General features: G+C 37.5%; 1 protein-coding gene across 1 annotated transcript in view; it reads left to right on the top strand.

The window, feature by feature from the left end:
- TENT4B (terminal nucleotidyltransferase 4B) overlaps nucleotides 1-24,153 on the top strand; it is a 40,786-nt gene extending 16,633 nt beyond the window's left edge. Inside the window, exons 2-12 of the mRNA XM_084294618.1 lie at nucleotides 2,991-3,114; nucleotides 8,053-8,099; nucleotides 10,619-10,739; nucleotides 11,737-11,844; nucleotides 14,391-14,519; nucleotides 15,813-16,026; nucleotides 16,901-17,027; nucleotides 17,136-17,239; nucleotides 19,092-19,279; nucleotides 19,866-20,030; nucleotides 21,321-24,153. Of these exons, the coding sequence (XP_084150744.1) occupies nucleotides 2,991-3,114; nucleotides 8,053-8,099; nucleotides 10,619-10,739; nucleotides 11,737-11,844; nucleotides 14,391-14,519; nucleotides 15,813-16,026; nucleotides 16,901-17,027; nucleotides 17,136-17,239; nucleotides 19,092-19,279; nucleotides 19,866-20,030; nucleotides 21,321-21,500 (1,507 nt within the window). The 3' untranslated portion in view covers nucleotides 21,501-24,153. The remainder of the gene's footprint in view (nucleotides 1-2,990; nucleotides 3,115-8,052; nucleotides 8,100-10,618; nucleotides 10,740-11,736; nucleotides 11,845-14,390; nucleotides 14,520-15,812; nucleotides 16,027-16,900; nucleotides 17,028-17,135; nucleotides 17,240-19,091; nucleotides 19,280-19,865; nucleotides 20,031-21,320) is intronic.
- Nucleotides 24,154-24,682: the final 529 nt, after the last annotated feature.

The following is a 24,682-nucleotide window of genomic DNA, read 5'->3' as shown; positions in this document are numbered from 1 at the left end:
CCGTATCACTTGCGTTGGTACAAGAGCTGCAGCTTTCCACCTAAACAGTGCCAGTCTAACAGCCTTTGTGTTCCTCACGGTGTGATTTGGTGACGTTACAATGGGAAGTTCTTGTGATTACAGCTTTTTGACCAGCATTTATTTTTTAATGTTGCATCGTTATCTCTGTCAGGTAAACATAACAAATGCTATAATCCACTGTATTTAGTGGCATCTGTTTTCTGTTACTTCAGTTCTGTTTGGTCTGTAAAACTCAAATGAACTCAGCTTACAAGGTTTTAAAATGGGATATGATGCGGCTAGTACTTTGTTTTAAAACATAGAGAGAGTATAAGATGTTTTTTCCAAAAGGTTAAGATTTCCTGCAATACAGGACTAAGATGCCCTTGTTTATTGCTATTTGCTGTAATAAATAGAGTAAACTAATGTTCCTATGCATTGCAAGGAACTCTTCGTGCATCCCAAGTAGGTCTTGGGTGTCAGTAGCTTCGATACAACTATAAAGCCAAATAAAATATCCCTGCATAGTGTAATCGGGTTTATTACAGTGTAATTTCCTTCTAAAAACAAGCCTCCTTTTAAGGACTTTTATCTTAAATAACTAATGAATGTAGTAGCGTTAAATAATAAAATACTGTTAGGATGCCAAAAATAACTTCTCAGTCTCTTTGATCTTCATTTCAGCTAAAGATATAAAATTCCACTAGAGACTCCAGTAAACAGCCTCCATTAATCCAAACAAATTGTTTTGAAAAACAGTGACTATAATAGATGTTGATTAAGACAGTGAATAACCTTGAGTTTTAATTTTCAATACAAGTTGAGTTAACTCCGCATTAATTGGAGTCACGCTACTAAGTCGTGTCGTACTGCTCTGAAATCTGCGTGTTGCTGCTTCTGTTTGCCGTGGCTTTAATTAATCATTCTCTTACTTCTTGGCAGCAGTTTTTGCTGGCAGGGAAGTGCAGTTCCAGGTGTAGATGTAAGCCCTGACCGCTCCTGCCGGCCGCCTGAGCACTGCGATCCTGTGCAGCACAGGTGGCCCTGTCCGGGCAGCGTGGGATCCCGGGGGTGCCGAGATACGGGTTATCTGTGGTGTTCTGTGGTGTTCGTCCTCTGGTAGTCTTAAAGCTGGTCTTCTATCAGTGAGAAAGGTCACATTTCATTTTTTTCTATATCTGCATTGTGTAGTACCAGTCGGTGTGCATGCGATGCAAGTTTCTGTGTGTTTGCGAACTGCTTAATTTCTTGTCTTTGCCATCAAAGTGTCTGTGACTCCTGAAGAGTAAGACTGATCCCAGTTAGAGATGCAGACAGGTATTTTATGTGCTCCCAAGGAATGCACTGACTGATACATACAGGCTCCCTCGGGGGGAGCTGTCCCAGCAGGGCTCCTGCCATCAAATACCCTGACAGCAGTGTGTGTGTGCTTCATCTTGTTAAAAACACTGCTCTGGGCCAAATCGTGCACACTGTGGGTGCAGCCAGGCTGCTCCAGCCAGTCCAGGCTCGAAGGCTCCCTCGGCAGGTGCCGGAGGAGAAGCTGCACCCAGTGCAGGTTTCAAGCAGCTGTATTGCTTCTCCCTCTGGGTCTCCCCGTGGACGAACTCGTTCAGAGGCACTTTTCTCCTTGCATTAGCTGCAGAGAGCCTGTGGTGTTTGCCAGCTCAAGCTAATAGACTGTTAGCACTGTTGCCCTGCGGGTGTTGGGGGGGAATTCCCATAAATGCTCGGCAGAGGTGATGCAGGTATTTTATTCCTCAGTCTCTTGGGGAAAGACACTGGTGTTGTGGTGGCACATGGTGCTGAGGGGCGCAAGGCAGATGGATGGGTTGGGTTCTTTCCTTACTCGGGCTCTGTTAAAACATCTGAAAGTTGTATTTAATCTGTTTTTCTGACACCTGTGTACAACTTGCAGTGATTAACATGTGGTTTATGTGGATGTGTACGCGGTGGGGCAACGCTGGATTCCCTGTCTGATCTAAGGACGTGCTCTTAATGAACTGCTCCCTTGATGATCCCTCAGAGCTTTAAGGAGAGATGTGTTTGTACTTGGTACCGAGAAACAATCCATTTAAAAAAAAAAAACCAAAAAAAATACCTGTAACTATAATGATCATTGCAGGAAGCAAATTACATTAATTTAGCTACTCAATGCCAGAGTTCCTCTGCGTTTTACTGGAATTAAGAGGTTGTTTGTGTCTGTTTTTTTAATACATTGTTAGTCAAGATGATGATGTGTTTATGATATTACAGAAGCCTAGAAATTCGTGGCACTGTATGAAGACATTGCTATTTCAGCTCTGATCACAGGCAATCTGAATGTAACTTACCACACGTGCGTCTCCCAGGCAGGCTGGGAGCTCCCATCTGCCAGAGGCAGTGCTTAGCTGCCTCTCCGGCACTTACTCCTCTGAGCCACCACTGCTGCTTGTCTGTGTGTTCCAAGGAGAGAATGCATGCTTAGTTGGTGTCTTGTCTAAACAGTAGACGAGGCAGGTTTCCTAGCTCCAGTACTGGCACAGTTACTGCAAACTTTTTTTTGCAAGCTCGGTGCTGGATACAGGCTGATGCCTGAAACGACCCTACTGGTGCCAAGGGGCAGGCTGCAAAGCGTTGGCTGAAAACCTCCTGGTTAAGCTGTTGAGCAGTGTGTACTTTGAGCTCGCAGCTGCTTTCTTAGCTGAAGACTGAAGCGTTCCTGTATAACGCTGACTTTAAAATACATGGCGCGACTTCTAACGTGAATCGAAGGTACTTGGGTTTAGATTTGCTTCCGTACTTTCAGCGAATGCAGTATAATATTGATGTATGATGCAAGTTTGTATGGGGAGACTAAACCTTACTAAGCAGCGTGAATTCATTTTTTTAATTGCATTGTACTCATAAACTGAGCTTAAAAGTTATGTTTGATTAGAGTAGTTGCAATTTCATTCTTCTGTGTTTTTTTCCTGACTTTCTGATCTTTTTTTTTTTTTTTTTTCTTTCAGTCTCCATGAAGAAATCATTGACTTTTATAAGTATATGTCTCCCAGACATGAAGAGGAAAGAATGCGGATGGAAGTGGTGAACAGGATAGAAAACGTTATAAAGGAGCTCTGGCCTAATGCAGATGTGAGTAGGATACTATTCTATTTATTAAAATATAATAGCAATGTTATGTGTCTATTTAGTTTGTAAAGTACTGAATAATGAAAACACTGTTTATTCTTCTGAAAAAAAAGGCTTTCTAGTCAAATGAGAGAGAGGTGATGTTTATTTGTAGAATAATATAGGTCAACATTTTATATCACACCTAAGAACAGAAAGAACAAAGATGAGCTAAACCTGCTGTATCAAAGAAAGGGCATAAAGTATGGCAATGTTCAGTTTCATTAATATTCATTAAGGTTAATGGAAACATATCAGGCATGCGTGCATATAAAAAGTGATGTTAAAAAAAAAAAAAAAAAGCTTCTGAAACTCATAGCTTGACTGAAAAAGTCTGTATTGCAGGACTTGTAGTCCAAAGACCTGCAGTCTTGAATAGGTCTGTAAGCTGGAATGCCAGCAATGCCGTGCTATCTAGGCTGCTGTTTTTAATAGGCAGGGAAACTAAATTGAAATATCTTACAAATGTAAAGAAACCAGGTTTCTGTATGGGAAGAAACAAGCTTATAGATCTCTGCTGTATATTGAGCTTTAAATCTCTAATGCCTCTTTCCATTGAAGATAGATTTTTGCCAGGACTTTGTACAGTCAAAACAAGATTTTCTCCTCTGCACAGCTATGCTTCTGTGTGTATGTCGGGGGGGGGGGAGGTTGTTTGTTAGTTCTGTTTGTTTTCAATAAAGAATGGATTAAAGGGAAGCTAGAGAAGTTTCTTTTACATCTTAAGATGTTTTTTATGCAGACAACATTGGATTTTTAGCATAACTGACTCTAGTTTAATTGCATCCCTCTACTAACATGTTCGTTTCCAGAATGCAGATCTGTAGCCTCAGTCATTTATCTAAAGATAAATATAGATAACAGTAGCTGAAAATAAGGACTTGTTAACTAGAATAGCAAACCAAATTCAGACAGCAGAAATCTTTATTATAAGGAATGCTCTTTGATCCTGCCACAGTAAAAGGTAATGTTACGACATGAGTGACTTTAACCCACTGTTCATTTCAGATCTTCTTAACCTGTTTTTTGGAAAATGTTTTTAGAATTTGGCAGAATGACTGATGGAATTCTGTATGAGCTGTACATGTATGTGTGTTTTTTTTTGTGTGTGTGTGTAAAATACACTCTCATGGTTCATGTTACGGACGTGTTAGTGATGTGTAACATGGAAGGAGCGCGTTGCTCCATCACAGCTTTTGTTACAGAATTACAGAGGATTGGTATAGTCAGTATTATATATTTGGTAATTTTCTCTTTGAGGAAAAGCAGAGATTTTTCCAAGGGAACTGTGTCAGCCACCAGCATATCTCACAGGTATTATATAGCTCTCCTGTAACCAAGAGACCCAGTGCTGTAGGCGCTGCTGAAGAGCAGGAGTAGCAGGGTGCCAGTGTGACAAGAAGTAGTGTAGGAAACTGTGCTGGCATTGAACAGTTCTAACCATGATAGACCTTGCCAAAGTCTTGTAGTAGTGGATTTCACCCCCCAAAATTTGCTTCAGCCTAGGTGCTACTATTTCCAGACAAGTTTGTGTGCTGCAGGCTTCTTAGCATAATGGGGCGAGTGCATTTATTAGCATGGGATCTTCCCTTGTTACTGCTGACATTTTGAATAGTACACAAGGACTTACTGCTTCCCAAGGTACTCTAAGCATTTGTAGGACAGACTTGACCCGTAAAAGCTAGCTAGGTATTCTATATTTAAAACAAAACCAAAAAAAAAGTATGACTTGAGAAAACAGTTATCTAACCTACTGATACTGTTTTTCAAAGCCCATAATCTTTTTAAGAATGGGAAGCATGCCAGCTTATAGCCTGGCAGTTACTGTAATGTCATTTTTCTAATACTTTACAGACCTACTTGGGAACTAACTGCTGAGCTAACTGTCTTCAACTTTGATGGTCTTTTGGATTTTTTTTTAGCCATTTGAGTTAATCACTAACCTTTCGAAAATCTGTATTGGTTTAGCTACTTGGAAGATTTGAGTACATGCTTTGAGAAGGTGGACTGCTGTCTGGTCCAATGTCGTCAGCTTCAGCTGTAGTCTAAGGTGATAAGTTAATGTTTAAGCTGTTCATTTTGACTGATAAATGCAGCAAATCCAGCTAAAATAAACTTTTAAGTTAAACATACACATTTAGTTTGTAGTTTTTCACTAAACCGCTTTAGTAAGACACTTTGTAAAATTCAGATACCAAGAAAAGTAAAATTGGGCTTCATGAATCTAACTGTAAAAAGAGAGTGTAGAATGTGTGCATGCACATTTTTATATTTTTTTTCCTGTTCCACTTAGGGAAAGGCTGAAAAAACAGATGGGGGGGGGGTAAAACTAGGTGTCCTAAGCTGTTACTTTATTTATAGAAATTAGCAATTGTGTCATTTGCTCTCTTACTCAAGGGAATGTGCTTAGAAGGAAACATTCCTAGTAAGTGAGAACTGTTCTTGGCATCAGCAATGCTCTGACCATAAGAAAGGCTTTAATTACACTGAAACTGAGCAACCCAAAACATTAAATTAAGGCATTTTTAGACAAAGTTTTTTTGACCAGTTGAATGTGAAAAACTGAGTATTGAATAAATACTGACTTAGACAATAGAGTTTAGGATACATTTGTCATAATGTCTTCAACTTTGTGTCTGAGTAGTCTGTGGCCTTGCAGATGTCATGCTGCATACCTCATGCACTTCAGTTGTGAAAATGCACTGATCGGCAATAGAACTAGGAAGATGAACCCTATTTATTTTCATGGCCTTCAGAAAATTCAGTGTTTGAACTTAACAGCATAGCAGAAAGAGGAGTTTTAATTGGCTATGTATAGATTGATAGATTGTTTGTTTTGACTGGGGGGGGGGGGGGAGATTTTGTTAGCAAGGACTTCACAAGATTTTGTGAGTTTCCAAGTTCTGTTCTGCATAGTGAGGATATTTTTGGACACAGCATCCGTAAAGCTCCTTCAGGAACTTTGGAATTTAACATGAACAAATTTGCGGAAGTGTAGGATAAATACTAACAATAACATACAGCACTAAGAGTCCATTACAGTCCTCTGAAATATTAGGGATGCAAATACTTATCTCTGTCCACATAGAAAAAAATATAATCATCAGTGTTGGCACTCCACAGAAAACAGCGTTTATGTCTCTCATGACATAACAGTATCCTGCTTTTGGGATGCTTTAAACATGAAAATGGCTACACAGCTACTGTGGGTTATGATTCTAATTTGATAATAAATCAACATGTTTTTAAATTTCTGTTCTGACTTCCCCACTTTTCCCTTTCAATCTCTACCAATTTGGTGAGAAAGGGATTGAAGTGTGGGTGTGGGTGTCTTTTATAATATTTCAGTGTTTCTCATACTCCAAATTATTGTACAATAGCAGATGTTCTCTCATTCCTTTCAGTAAAGGTCATATATGTTGTATCAGTAAGTTTATGAATACTTTCAGGATTGTTTATTCAATAAAGGCTTTCTTTGCTGTTCAGTTGAAGACACTATTTTGTTTGATAATGTGAAAGCATATTTAGACTTCTGAACCCATCACTGTTTGTTTTATTGTGCAAAAGTACTTTTCAGACTTCTTTGGTGTCAGAATAAATCCTGGTTTGACTGGACCCAAACAGTTTGACAGAGGATGCTTTTTTTATTATCCTGTGTTAAGAAAAAAATAATGTTTTTATTACATTCCTAGCTTTGTCATGCCTTTATGCTTTTGTCAAGGTCTAGTAAAATATTGATACTAGCACAGTAACATCTCTTGCAGTCTTTTCTAGTGTGAAGAGCTATGAACTTTCAACATAAATTTACTGCAAGTGTGTGCTTTTTGTTGGAGGTGGAGGTGAGAAGGGTTAAAGTGTGAAGTAACGTAAAATAATCAACAGGAAGCACTCATACTGCTTCTTAGTCTCTTAAACTATCAAGGCACTTATTTACAGAACATCATTTTTTCCCATCTTCCCTTTTTTCTTATCCCAAAGGAGAAAAACAAAAAGTGGGTCACTTGACATACAGATAGTGGAAATCAAGCTAGTTTGTGAGACTCATTAGAGCGGAATACATAACTCTGTTAGGTGGCTCCAGGAAACACATCAGAAGACAGTCTGGTTGAAAATTAGTCCAAATGTGTAGGTATCTTTCCTTTGAAGTCTCACCAGTCCCCCTTGGAGACTCAGCATGTGAGTCTGACCTCCCAGTGAGGCTTAGTTACATTAATGAGAATGTGGTTCTGGACAGCTTACAAAAGATACCTGGCCATTTAAGCCTCTGGTGCTAGGAAAAATCCAGCAAGGTGAACTAAATCTGTGTGATACGAAAATTCCTGAAACTATTTTGTTGTTGTTGAAGCGTAAATACCAGAGTTGTGCTACCTGCTCTATAATTCAGAAAGAAAAAAATTACTTTTTTTTTTTTTTTTTCCAAGTATGCAGCGCAGTGGAAATATATTAAACCTAAATTTGAAAATTTGTTTAAAAGCTAAAGGGTATACTTTAAGATACAAAAGCAAGAAAACAAATAGAACTAATACTGGTTTTGGTTTTGTTGTTCTGTCAGTCATCGTTTTTTGTTTGTTTCATTTTTTAAATCTTTTGGTTTATGGCTTTTGCCAAGTTTTCATGGTGAAAAGTTCTGCCATTACAAAGAAGATTTTGTAGGAGAAAAGTCAAGGTTGTAAACATTATTATCTGTACTTATGTGGGTGATAATAATGAAGATTAATTGTTTATACGACACTGAAGATGTAAATGCTGTGACAGTACTTCCGTTCGTAATGTGCCTGTTAGCAATACCAAAATCTACCAATGGAGGGTTGCAATAGCCATCCCTCCATGCAACTTAATAGAATTTGTTTGTCTTCTGAAGTCTGAAAATTTGTTTTCATATATACTGTTCTTGTGTTTCAGGTGCAGATATTTGGAAGTTTTAAAACTGGTTTATATTTACCTACGAGGTTAGTAACTTTACAGTGTAAATTCCACACAAGTAAAAAGATACCCTCAGGAATCCGTGCCTTTGTAGTGATTTACCTCATCTCCTAATAGCTGTTACTTGTGGGTATGCTTGCTGAATTAAGACAGGGTTAACCTATTAACACTCTGCAAAATGGATAGAAACACAATAATCAGAACTACTAACAGTAATATGTGTCTATATAGATTTTACAAGGATCAGAAAAAGATAAGAATTGTCAAAAAAGAAAAAGGCTTATTTTGTGATTTGGCTTCATTAAGTGACTGAACCAAAATAATTTTAGTCTTAAAAGGGAAAGCTGGATTTCAGCATCTCCACAGTTAAATCAAAATATGTAACTTTATCTTGTTAATGTTAGCACTGAAGATAAAAGATTGCACATAGTACTGTTTTGATTTGTTGTATTTTGTGAAATCTGTACAATAGTCAATCTCTGCCTTTTCAAAATCTAGTCCTAGTTTTCACTAAAAAAAAAAAACAACAACTTACTGTTCATTGGTGTCCTCTGTATAGAAAATGTAAATATTTTTGACAGAAATAGAATAAAAGGCTTCAATGGCTGCAGAGGATAAACACATTTACATAGCATGAGTCTGAGGTTAACACTTGAAGTTCTGTAAATATTCCAAAATATTCTTTAGGTACATGAGGAATTAATACCTACTACTGACTGCAAGTGATACCTGAGTGGTTTTGTCTCCTAATGAAAAGAAAGTGTCTGTCATATCAAGAGAGATACTGTGTGGGTTGTTTTAGTCTAAGGAGTTGTGGGAAAGCTGAACTACTCATTTTTTGTTTGGGAGATTAAAAGCGAGGTCTACAAATATACATTGTTTTCACATTTAGCTTTGTTCTTGGCCTTTTTTTGTAGATTATAGAAGGGCTTGGTTGAACTCATATGCTGGTAGTTCAAGAGAGAGATTTCTGTCCTCATGAGTGATAGCTATAGTTCTTTACTGTATTTACTTTTTTGAAGCTGATGCAATAACAAAAAAAGTTTACTCTTTTCTGTTTGATTTCATGTACTACTTTTCCTCCGTATCAGTTTCAGCTGAGTATTTGGTGGAGAACAAATGTGGATATTCTGAAAACAGTACGGGCCTACAGAAAAAAGTGCCTGTGGCAGTACTTTCCCAGACTTTCAAATTAACCAACATCCTCGTGTTGGTAATTAATTCAGTGTTGCCTTCCAACAGAGCTCCCCTTTGCCACAGTTTTTGCCCACTCATCAGGGAGTCAATAGTTAATCTAGATTTCAGGTTCTTAGATTCAGAAAGACATACAGTGTGTTTTTAATTCTGTTACTCTGTTAGAGTTTGTCTGATATTCTTTTACTTCAGCTGATACTGAGGATTTGCATACATGCTTGTTCAGCTGCTGGATCTCTATGTTATCTTGTAGGTAACACTGAGGTGTACTTGAGGTGATGAGAGAGCTGCCTTTTCTGTCTCGGTGTGCATCAGAAAAACGTCTCCCACTGCTAACCGTCAGCAACAGGAGTAGGTTTAACACTCATTTAGTTTAGGTAAATTAGGAGAGAAGTGTTCAGCACCATTTCCTGCTCTCCAAGCAGGTTTTAAACATAGTTTTCTGAAACTCACTGAATGCTGCCTGTCCTTGTCAGCTAAATGGTATGCAGCTGAACTGGTGCTGAACTTGCCTGTTGCTGACATGAGTTGTTGGCGCGAGATGTTTTGTCTAAGGCAGATGTAGTTTCTTTGAACACTTCGAGATTGTTTAAGCATCATTATATGTGAATGGGCAGACCTGTAAAAACGGTGCAGGAGGAAAAAAAAAAAGCATTCGTAAATTTGTTGGCGTTTTCTGTTATGTCAGTAACAGGTCCCTATTACTGCAGTGGCTGGCTGCTCTAACTGTAGGGTTGTACACTCGCCGCCTTTATGTTCCCAACCAAGCAGGAGAGATAGAGGAAAGAAGTTGAGGAGCAAAGAGGAATTAAGTTTACAGTTCCCTCTGTATGAATGTCAGTGTGCATAGGGGGAAGCATAGAGGGGCAGAGGCACTTCTTCAAGGAGTTGAGTTAATGAGTGAGGTTAATTAGCAGATTTGATGTTATTTAACAGCTTCTTGCTTCCTGAAGTCAAAGTTGCTGTGTTTTTCTCGCTTCTTCCCTGCTCCCCATCAGCTGCTTACCACCTGCCCACTCTGATGCTCTGATCACCCAGAAAACCCCCTTCAAGTTATGAAAAGGCCCCCAGAATGCTTTCAGGTTTTTTTTGGGGGGGTGAGTGGGTGTTGGTTTTCTGCCAGGCAAGCCAATTGATTGATATGTATAGCTCTCCTTGGTAATCTGAAATGTTCTATATCTCCCCAAGTTTAAGGGCTTATCCCCGCCCCTTTCCTAAGACAAAACAAGAATAAATTTCTTGGTTAAGCTATCATTCCATGAACTTTCTTCCAGTTATGTGTGGGTAGTCTGTCTTTTTGGTGTATTGGTCTTTTAATTTGAATATAACCCTTGTTTTCTTTCTGTTTCAGTGATATTGATTTAGTTGTGTTTGGGAAATGGGAGACATTACCTCTTTGGACGCTGGAAGAAGCTCTTAGAAAGCACAATGTAGCAGATGAAAACTCAGTAAAGGTTTTAGATAAAGCAACTGTAAGTTTGGGGAAGGAGGGTGTTTCCTTGTTCTAAGCTAAATTTCCAGTCAAAGAAAGATCTTTCTTAAAAGGATGAATTATCATAAGAGCAGAATATATATGTATAGATTCAAAACAGAACACTTTTATGTAGTGCAGTTTTTTTTTGCTGACAAAATAATTGATACTGTCACAAAAGAAGCATTTCTTCTGCTGGGGAATATTTTTGGATTTTCCATACAGCACGTGCTTGCTTTCAAATGTAGTTATGCTAGTCATGCTAGAATTAATGTGATCAGATTTGGAATTTCTGGACTGAGTTAGTACATAAGTAAATGCTATATATTTATTGCAAGCAAGCAAACACAATACATTTTCATATATAAGTAATAAGTACAGGCATATATGAACATTTAGGGGTGTTTCTTGTGCAGGATAGGATCAATTCCATTATAACATCCTATCTTTTGCTTATTATAAAACTATGGTAAGGGTTTAAACAGGTGTCTAACTAATGGCTATTATTAGTAAAAGAGATAATTTGGAAGCCACACAGATGGAGATATATTAGAGTGCTCTCAGTACCTTGCGCTTCTTATTTAAAGATCGTTTTGATGAGGAATCTGTTTTTTTTCTTAAGAGGATGTCTGTTACAATTTATCTTTATTTCTTAAGCATTTGTCTCCCTCTGGTGTTTGTTTTTCCCAATAGAACTATGCTTCTGCACCAGAAACTGACTAAAAACAATGCAAAATAAATAATTTGAAGCTGAAGTGTTAAGTTCAGTTAAAACAGAAGAGCAAATTGGAAATCGCATATATGAATTTAAAAATAAAATCAACATCTATTTGAACAGATTGGCAAGGAGAGTGAGCTCATAATTAGATAGAAGTCCTCCTGTTCTCTTTATCCACTTCCTCTGCAATTCATAAAATATTTCAGTTTTACTGAAGTCATTAATGAAACCAAATGTGTCTTGGGAGTCTGTGTTGACTTAATCTTTCTTTCTTTTGCAGGTACCTATTATTAAACTGACAGATTCCTTCACTGAAGTAAAAGTTGATATCAGCTTTAATGTACAGAATGGGGTTAAAGCAGCCCAGCTCATCAAAGATTTTATCAAGGTTAGGCAACACTATGATAGAGCTATAGAGCTGAACATATGATGAGTTAATTTGATTCTGTTTTACTTTGACTGCATCCTTACTACAGATACACTTTCACTCAATTATTTTTTTGCTGTTACTGTTGCATGAAGTTCCTAGATTTCTGCTGCATTGCACTAAAAGGCCTGTAGATAGCAAAATGTACAAAGAAAGTACACATGGAGAAGTCATAATGATACAGTGACTAAGGAAAACACACTAATACTGACTTTGGATGTTCTCTTCTAGCTGTGGCTCCTTGAACATAAATCAGTATCACTCTGCATTCCTGCAGCAAGGAGGAATAATCTTGTTCTAGACTGAGTATCTGTTGTTTCTGTGTACAAATGCCAATTAAGTAGAATAAGTTAGATTTAACAAGTTACTGTTCAGGAGTTCACTGACAGCTATCTTGTAGGTACCATTGCCAATATTTTTGTTTAATATATAGGATGTATTAAAATGTGTTTATACTCATTTACTTTTCTTCCTCTACTCAGTGCATTGTACACTCATGGTTAATGTCTTACAGCAGAAAATTGTATGTGGATCTTCATGCTTTGTGTAGAGATATGAAGTGCATTTAGTGCATCATTTTAGTGATTTGGTATTGCTTTTCTACTACTGAGTGCTTTATTTTGTGTTTGGTTTATTTTTTAAACAAATTAACAGACAGCAGGAAAGTATTTCAACAGTTAGGCAAATAAAAGTTCTTCAGAAAACTCTAAATCTGAGTAAAGCAAGCACTTTAAATCATCAGGATTATAAATCACGTGCATATGCCTTGGTAATGTCATTATCACAAGACACCTACCTGAAATTTGGTAGTTACTTTCAGTTTTTACATTTTGTGTGTTGTCACATTGCCTTGTGATGGACAGGTAATCTGTATTTGTTTTTTCTGCAGCACAGAGGGTGGTTACGTTTCTGTTATTCTCTGCAAGTTTATTTTTAGTTAAGTCCATCAAGCCCTGCATACTTGCCCAGTTGCCTCTATAGGTACCTCAAGGGAGGCTGTAGCGAGGTGGGGGTTGGTCTGTTCTCCCACGTGCCTGGTGACAGGACGAGGGGGAATGGGCTAAAGTTGCGCCAGGGGAGGTTTAGGTTAGATGTTAGGAAGAACTTCTTTACTGAGAGGGTTGTGAGGCATTGGAACAGGCTGCCCAGGGAAGTGGTGGAGTCACCATCCCTGGAGGTCTTTAAAAGACATTTAGATGTAGAGCTTGGTGATATGGTTTAGTGGGGACTGTTAGTGTTAGGTCAGAGGTTGGACTAGGTGATCTTGGAGGTCTCTTCCAACCTAGACGATCCTGTGATTTTCTGTACCCACATACTTCTTAGCTTCAACATAGGAGATAGTCTTCTCTTGAGCCGGCATTTGTTTTTCTGGTGCTTAAAAAAAAAAAAAGAGAGAAGTGCTGGTGTGCTCCTGTTGCCCAGGTTATTTGCAACCCTCTGGAGAGGCTGCTTTGGCTTTGCATCAGGGCACAGTGAGAGTGGGCTGCACACCTGGGGAAGGACGGGGTAGCCCCCGGGCAGGATCCCTGCCAGCCAAGGGTGCAGCCCGCTGGTGCCTGAAGAGCAGAGCAGGTCTGGTGACAGCACTTGGGCAGCTCACAGTCCAGCCAAGCCCAGAGCGAAGAGGTGGAGGCTCAGGAAACCAGCAGGTAGGGGCAGCATCAGCAAGGGGTTGGGTAGGGTGCAGCAGTGGCTCTTGCAGGCACCAAGGGGAACCACTGGGATGAAAAGCAGCTCTTGAGCAAAGCAGGGGACCGCAGCAAGGCTTCTCGCAAGGTGTTTTCTCCTGCAGCTGTGTTGCTGGCAGCCCAAGTCAAGGCCACACAACTGGCCTTGGACACAGGCAGCTGAGCTTGCTGTGGCGGGGGAGAGGTTGCTCGCAGCAGGTAGCATGGACACCCCGATCCACATCTCTTAGCTCCGTGATTATAAGAGGAGAGATGGTGTTGAGCCCCTTTTACCCCTCCCCTGTGAGGAGGGTGTGCAGAGTGCAGGTGTAGCCCCAGCCTCCATTGCTGTCCAAAAGGTCCAGGTTCTCCCACGCGCAGCTTACTCACCCCCTCAGGGAATCTCTGCAGACAAACTTTTTGAAGGGCTGTTATGATCTCCAGGCATCTCAAGTACTCACAGGACAGAAGTCCCAGTTCATTTTGGGTTATCACCTTGGATGTAGCAGGCAGTTTCTGTTACAGACTTGATTATCTCCACAGTTATTCCTTTGTTTTCATTCTCATTTGTATTATAAAAGCAAGTGTGTTTACATATTCAAATGAAGTTGCACTGATTTTGTGAGGTAATAGTTTTTCTTCCATTGTTAGTAACTCTAAGCAGAGTTGAAGAGGTAAAATAACAGTCTTGATCGCAGGCAGAGCACTCAGCTTCTCCTGTTATTAAAAATAAGAAGTCAGAATTCTATCTAGCTTTGAGACTTACAGCACCTAGCTTTGATATGCTTTTAGCATCAGTTGTATGTATGCAGTCCTAAAGCCTTTGTTCTTCTTTTTCAGAAATACCCTGTGTTACCCTACCTAGTTTTAGTATTGAAACAGTTCCTGTTGCAGAGGGACCTTAATGAAGTATTCACAGGTGGAATTGGTTCTTACAGTCTTTTTTTAATGGCTGTCAGTTTCCTTCAGGTAAGCTGAATGAAATCTAATGCTTTTGGTGCAAAAGGACTCTATGTTAAGGAATTTAGTTTTTAAGCTTAATAACTTAACCTCTCCTATTTGTGGTTTTGCACACCCTTTTCACTTAAAAATAGAGGCATCCCACTCGCCTTCTACTCTTCCTTCCATACTGGTACTACCAGTACTAGAAGAGGTGTTTGGAACATCTATTAGTGTATCAATACCAGGCATGTTTGTCGTTCATGGTAAAATAACTTGACTACTGAGTAATTTCTCTGGAACAAGCTACAAAGGTTAGTGTTAGATGCAGCTGTCCTTTATAACACTTGTTCTCCAAGTCATGTATCCTGTAAGTGCTTTAATGAGTGCAACATAATTTTGTTTGCTTGTCTTAGGTTTTTAAGCTGGTACGAAATAAAACATTTTACATCTTTCTTTTAAATATATGAGAACAAAATATGTAAGCTAAAAATACATTGTTATGTCTGGGGGAGAAAAATACTGCAAAAGCAAGAGGTAGTCAAGTTCTGACTTTACCAACCGCATTTTTATTCTTGTACTAAAGTACGTTTATACTTTTGCAGACTGTAGTTACTTTTAAAGCTGAGCCTTGAACTGGAGATCAGTGTTTGCTCAGTGGTGTTTTCAATTGACTGCTGAGCAGCAAAAGAAATGAAGGCAACAGGCATATCTTTGTGAAAGAAACGAGAATCTCTCCTAGTCTTAATTTTGTCTAATTGTGACTAGTGGTATAGCCATTCACAAAAAAACAAACTGATATCCAGTCAAGTTCTGTATCGGTTAGAAACCTAGTTCATAATCTCTCAGACTGCATAGTTAACAGTAGAGGGAATCATTTATATAGCTTTGTATGTTAAAATCTTGCATTTGTATTCCAAACACAGGTTTTTGAAGCGCAGACTGATTCTGGAATACTCATCTGTGCTTTTTTACACAAACTATGCCATTGGCACTGGAAGTTCACTTACTGAACTGAAAGTTCAAATACAAAATATGTAAATATTAAAAACGTTTTTAAAAATCAAATATAGAAGCAGTGATTCTTGCCAGCCTTATTGTTAAGAGGTAATGAGTTTATAAAAGTTCTAACTGCATCTTGTCCTAAAGATGCAGAACTGCTCTGTTAAGAATAGTTACTACATTGAGATATGTTTGCTTTATTATGTATTATTTATTAGGCATGCTTGCTTGGAAATAGAAAAGGATATAAAGGTAAACAAAAGAGAACTTACAGGCACTTGAAATCTTAAGGAAATCATTTTTTTCCTCTCTTCTTAATAGCTGCATCCCAGAGAAGATGCCTGCATGCCCAGTGCCAACTATGGTGTTCTTTTAATAGAGTTCTTTGAATTATATGGACGTCACTTCAATTATCTGAAGACTGGAATCCGAATAAAGGATGGTGGCTCTTATGTTGCCAAGGATGAAGTGCAAAAAAGTATGCTGGATGGCTATAGACCATCAATGCTGTATATTGAAGATCCGTTACAGCCAGGTATCCTCGTAAACCAAAAAGTCAATAAGTTTCGCTTTATCAACTAAGAAAACAGTTAAGGGAATGCTTAATTCAAAGGAGTTAAACCAAAGAATAGTGCAGTGACCACGAAAAATCAAACATGTATGAACACAAGATATATTCCAAATAGCATGGTTATTTTCTTTTAAGATATTGCTAGCAAAAATTACCGTGTTATCCAAGAGCACGCCTATATTACAGTCAGGAGGTGGAGGTGGGGTATAAGAAGGCGTGCCAAACAACTTCGCTGTCCCCTAGAGTGGTGATGACGACAAGGCTGCAGCAGCACAAGCCTGAGTATGGGCTAGATATACAGGTATATACATCTGCTCCCTGCCAGCCTTGTGCCTGCCAGTACCACAGTTGCACCTTATACTGTATGTCTGTGCTTATGTCCACCCTCCTCTTTGATTCTATAAAGTCACGTAAACACACAGTGATTTCCTTCTGTAGCCTTACTCTTACGTTAAGGTTGATTGTTGACATGAATAGGCAGATCCTCAAATGGTGAATCAAATGCTGCTCTTAGGAAAGAGTTAACATACTTCCAACCTAAAAAATGTCAGCCGGGATAGTATTTATTATATGTGCAGTATACAGTTAATATTTTTCTTCACGTATTAAATTTTTACATGCAGAATTTCCTTTTTGGACTTCCGTATATGTAAACAACTATAGGTTTTCTAAACTCTCTCGTATATTTAGGCTTCACTAATACTCTTGTTTTCTAAAAGAAGTTACTGTAGTGAGATGGGACTTGAGGCCAAGTTTTAAAACAATGTAACTGTCCCATGTGTGAAAGGAGATATAGACATGAAACTGAAACCATGATTATTTATATTTTTATTTTAAGGTAATGATGTTGGGAGAAGTTCATATGGTGCCATGCAAGTGAAACAGGCTTTTGATTATGCCTATGTTGTTTTGAGCCATGCAGTTTCCCCAATAGCTAAATATTATCCCAACAACGAAACTGAAAGGTAAATTTTTTGAGTCTAAATCTCAGACATTAATTGCTTGTATTTTGGGTACCTAAAATTAATTGTGTGGGGTATTTCTCTTTTTTTTTTTCTTTTCCTGGTTTACAGTATATTAGGTAGAATAATTAGAGTAACACAAGAAGTGGCCACGTACAGAGACTGGATATCAAAACAGTGGGGAATGCAAAGTAGGACCGAGTCTTCATGTAACGGTAAGATTTGTCAAAGCTTGGCTGGTGGTGGGAAACTTCCTGCGTATTTTGATTATGTAAATTTTTTGCTGCTTTTGCTCCACGTGTATGCACCTTTAACATGAATTTGCTTTACTAGTGAAGAGGTGATGAACTTTCTTTTGTTTTCACCCAGAAAATTCAGTTTTGTACAAGAATAAAGAGGCTATCCCACAACATCTTTGTTCTGCTGTTGATGAATTTGTTCAGCATAGAGTCTGTACAGTCTGTAAAGTTACAGTCTGTAAAGCATGCTGGCTTACAAAGGAAGCTTTTGAAAAACTTCAAATTTAAATTACATGTGTTGTTATTGTTGCACTTCCTTGTCCCTTAAAATGTGGACAAGGTTTTAAAAAGGATCACTAGGGATGCTAGTTTAAATCTAAGTCCTTGCCTTGTGTTGGTATTTTTATTTCTTTTTAAAGTATTTGAAGTCTGTCTGTCTACAGAAGCAGTATTTAAGCCAGGACTGACCATATAAGTGGAACAAGTCTTAAGAGAAATACTAAAATACCAATCACAATTTTTACTACTGACAAATGGAAATACACTAAATCTATCCAGAGAACTTGCTGGAAACATCCTTTAAAATCATCTTTATTTTCATTGCCCGTCTTCTGACCCCACCCACAAGTTGCCACCCTGTTTTGGTGTGCGTGTATCTGCTGGCTGGAAATTTTCAAATTAAAATTAATTTTAATACTCTACAGTTCATTTCAGAATGTTAGGTATTAGAAGTCTTCTCCTGTTAGATACTGCTCAAAGATGACAGATGACCCCATCTTCAGGTTGGGCTGGGTTTTTGTTTATTTGCTTTAAAAGCTTTTGTTAGTGATTTCCCCCCACTGTCCCTGCAAATACAACGTGTTTCTGGCCATTTCTGTTTTATCAGTCTGTAGGCTTCTATGGCACAGCTGTACCACTTGGTAGTGGCAGTTAACCACCATTCATTCATTACTGCAAGCTCTGTAGCAGTACTTAGCTATCTATTGTGACATATATATTAAATTGTAAATAAATAAAGCTAGCGGTGAGATAAACATATACTACATAAATCTATCAGAAAGTCAATTCAAGGTGACAAAAAAAAAAAAAAGCTTTTTCTGCTACTAGGAAAGAAGCAGAAGTGACTCCAATGTGCCTTATGTGAGACAAAGCAGTCAGTTTAAAAATAAGAAACCTAAGATAGGAGGGTAATGATGGCATTACAGTGCTCATCTTGCAGGTTTAGTTTAGATTTAAGTTCTGATTCTTTTTATTTATTAAGACAGAAGTTAGTGAGATAGAAGTGTTCTGTATCTCATGTTTTCAGTTTAGGGTATCGTACAAACATACAATGAGAATTATTTACAGTTCTTATGACCCGAGCAACTCCAGTAGAAGACAACTGGGAGTTGCAGAATTTTGGGCTCACAGGAACTGTATTTAAACCTGTATTTTTTAGAGCAGTTTAAGCACGTCATAAAACAATCTTATTTAAACAGCACATCTGAGCTCTGTTACTACTTTCTTCCGTGCCTTATTTCTAACTTCTGTCTTGAACCGTGTGTAATGCTTGATGGTTTTCATAGTGTCATAGAATCATGGGTCTTGTCAGGAAACTACCGAGGCCTCTGCAGAGTTTTGGTTGCTGTACCCAGTATGTACAAACACATGTACAAATGTGCTTGTAGGTAATGGAAGTATGTATGTGCATAGGTGTCTGTACGTGTCCTGCAGGGTGTAATAGATACATAGAACCCGAATGGGTGTGTATATTGAGAGGGAAAAAAAATAGAGCAACATAAATTTTGTCAGTTAATGGGTGGTGATTCTTCTGTTTCATTTTTAATAGGTAATGGAGTAACCTTGATAGTAGATAATCAGCAGCTGGACAAATGCAACAATAATCTTGCTGAAGAGAACGAAGCACTGGGAAAACCTAGAAATAAAACTTCAGAAACACTTAGTAAACATTCTTCAAATTCTTCATCAGGTCCCTTATCATCGTCATCATCTACACTGTCCAGTTCTAGTGATGTAGTAAGTACTGGAGATTGTCTGCATTTTGCCTTTTCCAATTTACTTGTTTTCTTTACTTATATTGCTGCAAAAAGCTCAGAATCCTAGTTAATTATTTCATCCAGAATCCTAACTTGCATAAGATGTTACCTCTTATGCAATTTCTACACGTGTAAATTGCAGTGTGTTTTTTAACACAAAACGTGTGGGAAAGTGAATACAGTAGATGTAAAGCTTCATAGCCCTCCTTTCTCTGAGAAAACTGTATTTCAAAAAAAGACTGGTAGTCCTAAGCCATATGCTTAAAAAGTAATACAAAATGCCTTATTTAAAAAAAAAAAAAGCTTGAATGAGAATTCTGTTTAAAAATAAATAAATAAATAAATAAATAAAAGATAAAGCACCAAATCACAATCATTTACCAATACATTTTTAAAACAGTTTGTTGACTCAGTAAGAATTCTGGATTGCAAGTTTTAATACTTAATAAACACCTTTCAAGTTTTGCCCATTGCTAGCTTTAATTTTAAGGGAAAACTCACTCACTTTATAGAAAGACTCACTTATTCTTAAGAAAAACTCACTAATACTTTAAATTTTCCTGAAGGATTCTGATGGAACACCTTGCAAAACCTCTAAACAATTGAGTTGTCGTCAGTCTACGACAAACAGAGTGGGGTCACAAGAAGTATCACTGGAATCCTCCCAGTCAAGTGGGAAAACACAAAATAGCCAAACAGCCAATACATCCAGCAACACGAACAAATCTCAGGTTTGTGAAATGTTTAAAAGCAACAACTGTGTAGATTATTGGAATATTACACATGCCCTCCATGGAAGGATAGTTTGTTCTGGAAAGAAAACAGTGTGTTTTTCTCTTCCCCTTTGCCCTACTAGAAAACTTTGAGCACTGAGTGTGTCTAAAAATTACCTGGTTCTCTATTTAGGTTAGAGAGGTGAATTTATAATGGTGCTTTTCCTAGCCTTACACAGACTAAATTGGAGTGACTTTGTTTGGGGAAATCTAGATTTGCCAGAAGCATGCACTTGTGTTGTCCAAGTTTCCTTTATGCAAAAATCATGTTGGTCTAGTCTTAACTGCTGAATTTGAGATCTAATGAGATTTGCATGCACTTTAACAAACAGCAAAAATGTATGTTTAAACTACGACAAGCTGTTGATCCTTGTTGAAATATCTTCTATTAAGGGAGATGGAGATACTTGCTGACATGAAATTCCTTTAATTTCCGCTTAAATTCAAATGTCTTTATGATGAGACCTGCCAGAGCTTATACTAGAGGGTTTCTCATGTTGAGAATACTTCTGTGACAACTCAGTAATCTGGAAATGCTGTATGCCTATATGTACAATATACCTCTGGATAGATGCAATTTACATTTTTACACTTTTTCAGAATTTATTTTTCATTCATTAGAAAAGTCCTAGTCTGGAATCTTCTGGAGTAATATTCCTGAAAAGTAATTCTGAAGACTTGCTGGTTCCTGTTTGCTGGTGATCTCTAGCTAGTAACAAGGAAGTTTAAAAAACAAAACAGGCCTTGGATATATACTACTAAATTCTGTTGCTGGAATGTGAATATGCACAATCTGAGATAACGTGCCATCTGCAAAAAGACATGATATAAAATTAGCCTTGGTCTTAAAAGAGTGTTGTCTTAACTGGGCAGGGAAGATAGATTTGAGCAATCTTCATCTCTTCTTGGATTATGGACTTCTGTTTCTGTAAAACACTCTTTTGATGGCTGTGCAGCGGATGAGAGAAGAGTTCTATCATTTTCAAAATTCCAAGTGCTATATACTCATTACTCTGCATTTGCATGGCTTCGGGTCTAGGGATGAGCATTTTGTCGCAGCCAACAAAATGAAAAATACGTGGTTCTGTGCTGCTGCCTAAGCAATGGCCTAGCTTCTTTTGCCATGTCACGTTGTTTATGTTAACACTGCTGTGAGTTATTAACGTCCTTGTTATCTGGAAATGGGGTTGTGTATTTGCCACACTTTCTCCTTACACTGACTTACCAGGCTCTCTTTTATTTTTGCAGCATGGATCTGCACGGTTATTTCGCTCTTCTAACAAAGGCTTCCAAGGTCCAGCAAACTCAAGCCACGGTACCTCAGTCACAAACAAACAACATCAAGGCAGCAAATCACACCATCAGTACTTCCATGGCAAAAAGAGGAAACACAAGAGGGATGCGGCCCTTTCAGACCTTTGTAGATAGTTGCCTATTTTATGACTGTTCTTCTGTGTGCAATGATCTCATGCTACAGGATAGTTTGATAGTGACTCCTTGGATCTCTTCCGGAGCTTCAGACTGTTCAGACATTGATTAGCAACTGCATTTTTTTTCCCAGCTCGCCACGGAACGGATCATGAAGATTGATCACTGAAAAAAAAAAAAAAAAAAGAAAAAAAAAAGAAAAAAAAAGAAAAAAAAAGGAAAAAAAGAAAAAAAATTAAAAAGAGAAAAAATTAAAAAAATACGGAAAAAGGCTGCTCATTTGATAAGTCATATGCTACAACAGGGTCATTTAGGATATTAAAGCTTGAATGTAAAATAAATGTATTTCCCATCAGCTCATGCTGACCTGTAGGGGTAGTACTCAGTGTGTCTAGGGGGTGGTAACAAACAAATAAAAAAAATAGGAGAAAAGGCAAAAATTTGTATTTTGAGGGAAACCCAGCCTTTAAAGGTGAAAGTAATTTGTGCATGATTTTTTTTATTATTTTTGCATATACTTACCATTTTATTGTGTATATATAGATGACCATATAGGAAAACTGACATTTGTAATAGTGGATTTGTTAATACTTTTTACATAACATTACTGTTTAAATTGTAAACATAAATTTTTCTCAGGATTAGTTTGGAAAATAATCTGAATTGTCATCTTAACATCCATATAAAGAGACATTACTAGTTATATTGCTCAGAATTTCTTTTCTTGGCATTTAAGAGATTTAATAGAACATTTGATCTGCAAAAGCTGTTCCTCTGAAAGAAAGGTTTATAGTGGCAAATGAAATTTTTCATTTGTATAAAGTGTAGATGTACTTCGTGTAGACACTGAGCTTGTCATCTCGGAGAAGTAACCTTCACCTTGTTTTCTAGAGTGCCATCATTTCAGGCAATGGGGTTTTATAGTTGCACCTTCCTTCTCTTCCTTGCCTTAGTGGTCCCCCCCTCATTTTTTTTTCCCTTTTTTTTTTTTTTTTTTTTTTTTTTTCCCCACGTTGGGGGGGGTTGTTCGGTTGATGTTGATTCTTTTTCTCCCTCTCCTTCTCCCCAGTTTAAAAAACAAAACCAAAACAACTCAGTTTGTTACAGATGTTTGCATTCCTGGGCTGCTTAAATCCCATGCCTCTTTGTTTGTGCCTTCCCTCCCATTTCCAGGTTGGTTTTTTTCTTTTATATTTCTGCTAACTCCTGTAGGAGATGATAACTGTTGAAGCTTTAAGTAAATTTTACAATTAAAGTATTTTTTCTCACTCCCCTCTAAGGCATTTTTATATTTACACTTAATAATTAAAAACGAAACAAAAAACCTTCAAATAATGAAATATATTTTATATTGCCTTAAAGACCCAAACCTTTCATATCTCATAGTCTTTCTTTGTTGATCTAGTTATCACTTCATTTAAACTCCACATTTGTCTGGTTCAGTCACATTTTAAGCCTAGGCTGCAGTAAGCTTGATGCCATGAATGCGAATCAAATGTGTAACTACAGGCATAGTTTGGAAAAGGGGTTGGGACACTTCAATGGTAAAATGTTAAGTGGCATTTACTTTCACATATTTCTTTAAAGAGGAAAGTCTGTACTTAGCATACGTGGCTGTATTTAATGCAGCTGTTCTGGAGATGATGCTTTTATAAAAAGTACTATTAGCTTTTAGAAACTTTTTTTTTTGTATACATTTGCAGAACTCTACAGACCAACTTGACCTTTACTGGGCACTAATGAGTGCAATGATTTTTAAAGTAAAATAATGCTAAAATAAGACCAGAACTGATGTCATCACTTAAATTAATAAACATTTTCAATGTGTTAAAGTGTTTTACTTCAAAAAGGAAAATATATATATATTATTCCAGAAATGTTGAAAGTCATAACAGTTACTCAAACACTAAGCTTAAGTGATGTTAATTTGACAATATTTTTAAAAATTTTTAGATTCATATTTTAATTTGAGATAATTTTATCAACACGATGTTGAGCTTTTGTTCATAGAAACTAGTAAAAGTTATACCACATTATGCATAATCACAGTATTTATTTTGTTTTAGATTATTGTGAATGTGTAGACTTAAGTTCACCGCTTAGGGAACAATTATTTATAAATTATATTAATCCAGTATTGTTAGCTGCTATTAGCAAAACTGTTCCAAAACTTAATACTTGCAAAGATCTGTATCGCATTTACCACACTGAAGTGTTTTTAAAAGAATCACCCTCATTGTTGAAAGCAAATGTACTCTTAGGGTGCAGATATTAGTGTTCCAATAAGCATGTGATAATTTTAAGGTGGTGGTAGCGGGAAGATAATCTTGATTCCATTGGGAATCTTAGGTTTGCCTCAATTTATGGTTTTCATAAATTTAATGGAAAATAGCTTTTCCTGGACTGCTCAAGTTTCTTTTTGGTAAACAGTATCTTTCTAAAAGAAGAAAAAAAAAGCATGAAGGAAGAATTGAGGTATTTTACATTGCCTCAAATGACCAGCATTGTATTCATAAAATACTGTATATCTTGCAAATCTTTATTTAAACAGAACAGTTGAACTGTTCGTTTTTCAATCTGAAGTAAAATACTTTCAAGACCTTTTAGTTTGCCTGCTCATTTGTCTTGTACATTTCATCTCTGTATTTGACTCAAGTCTAATTCCTTTTTGAGTTTCAATACTTTTGTGAAGATTTTGTGAATATATGAAAAATAAATGTTTAATCTAACTACTGTAGTTTATCACCATTCTTGACACTTACCCTGTTTTTCCCTTTGCAGTACTGGAAGGAGCAGAATAGTCAGACCACTTTGTAACTTTTGTAGTATCTGGGTGCTTCTCGCTGGGAGCCTCAAACTTCTGTTCAAGTAGGGCTGGTCTGTGGAGCTGAAGCAGAACCTGTGTTTCTGAGAATGAGAGAAATAATATATATGTATATTTTTTAAGTATTATTTTTCTATAGCTTTCCTCTGCAGTATATGTAGGAACTTGTGCAGAGGTTGGTTTACTTTGGGCTCCAAACTTGTGTTGTATCTAGTGCTGCAGCTGTAGTGCAGCTGTCTTTCAGAAGTGGCACTCTGAGCAGGACATTGTGGAAATACACAAGTTAATTTGGGTTACCTTTGTCTAGAAAGTTTGTTTAGCATAGTTCCTGAAGCAGGGTTTTACTAATGTATGGCTT

The sequence above is a fragment of the Netta rufina genome (genome assembly GCF_964035555.1).
Source record: "Netta rufina genome assembly, chromosome: 13".
Taxonomy (NCBI): Eukaryota; Metazoa; Chordata; class Aves; order Anseriformes; family Anatidae; genus Netta; species Netta rufina.
This window is presented reverse-complemented; position numbering and strand designations above follow the sequence as displayed.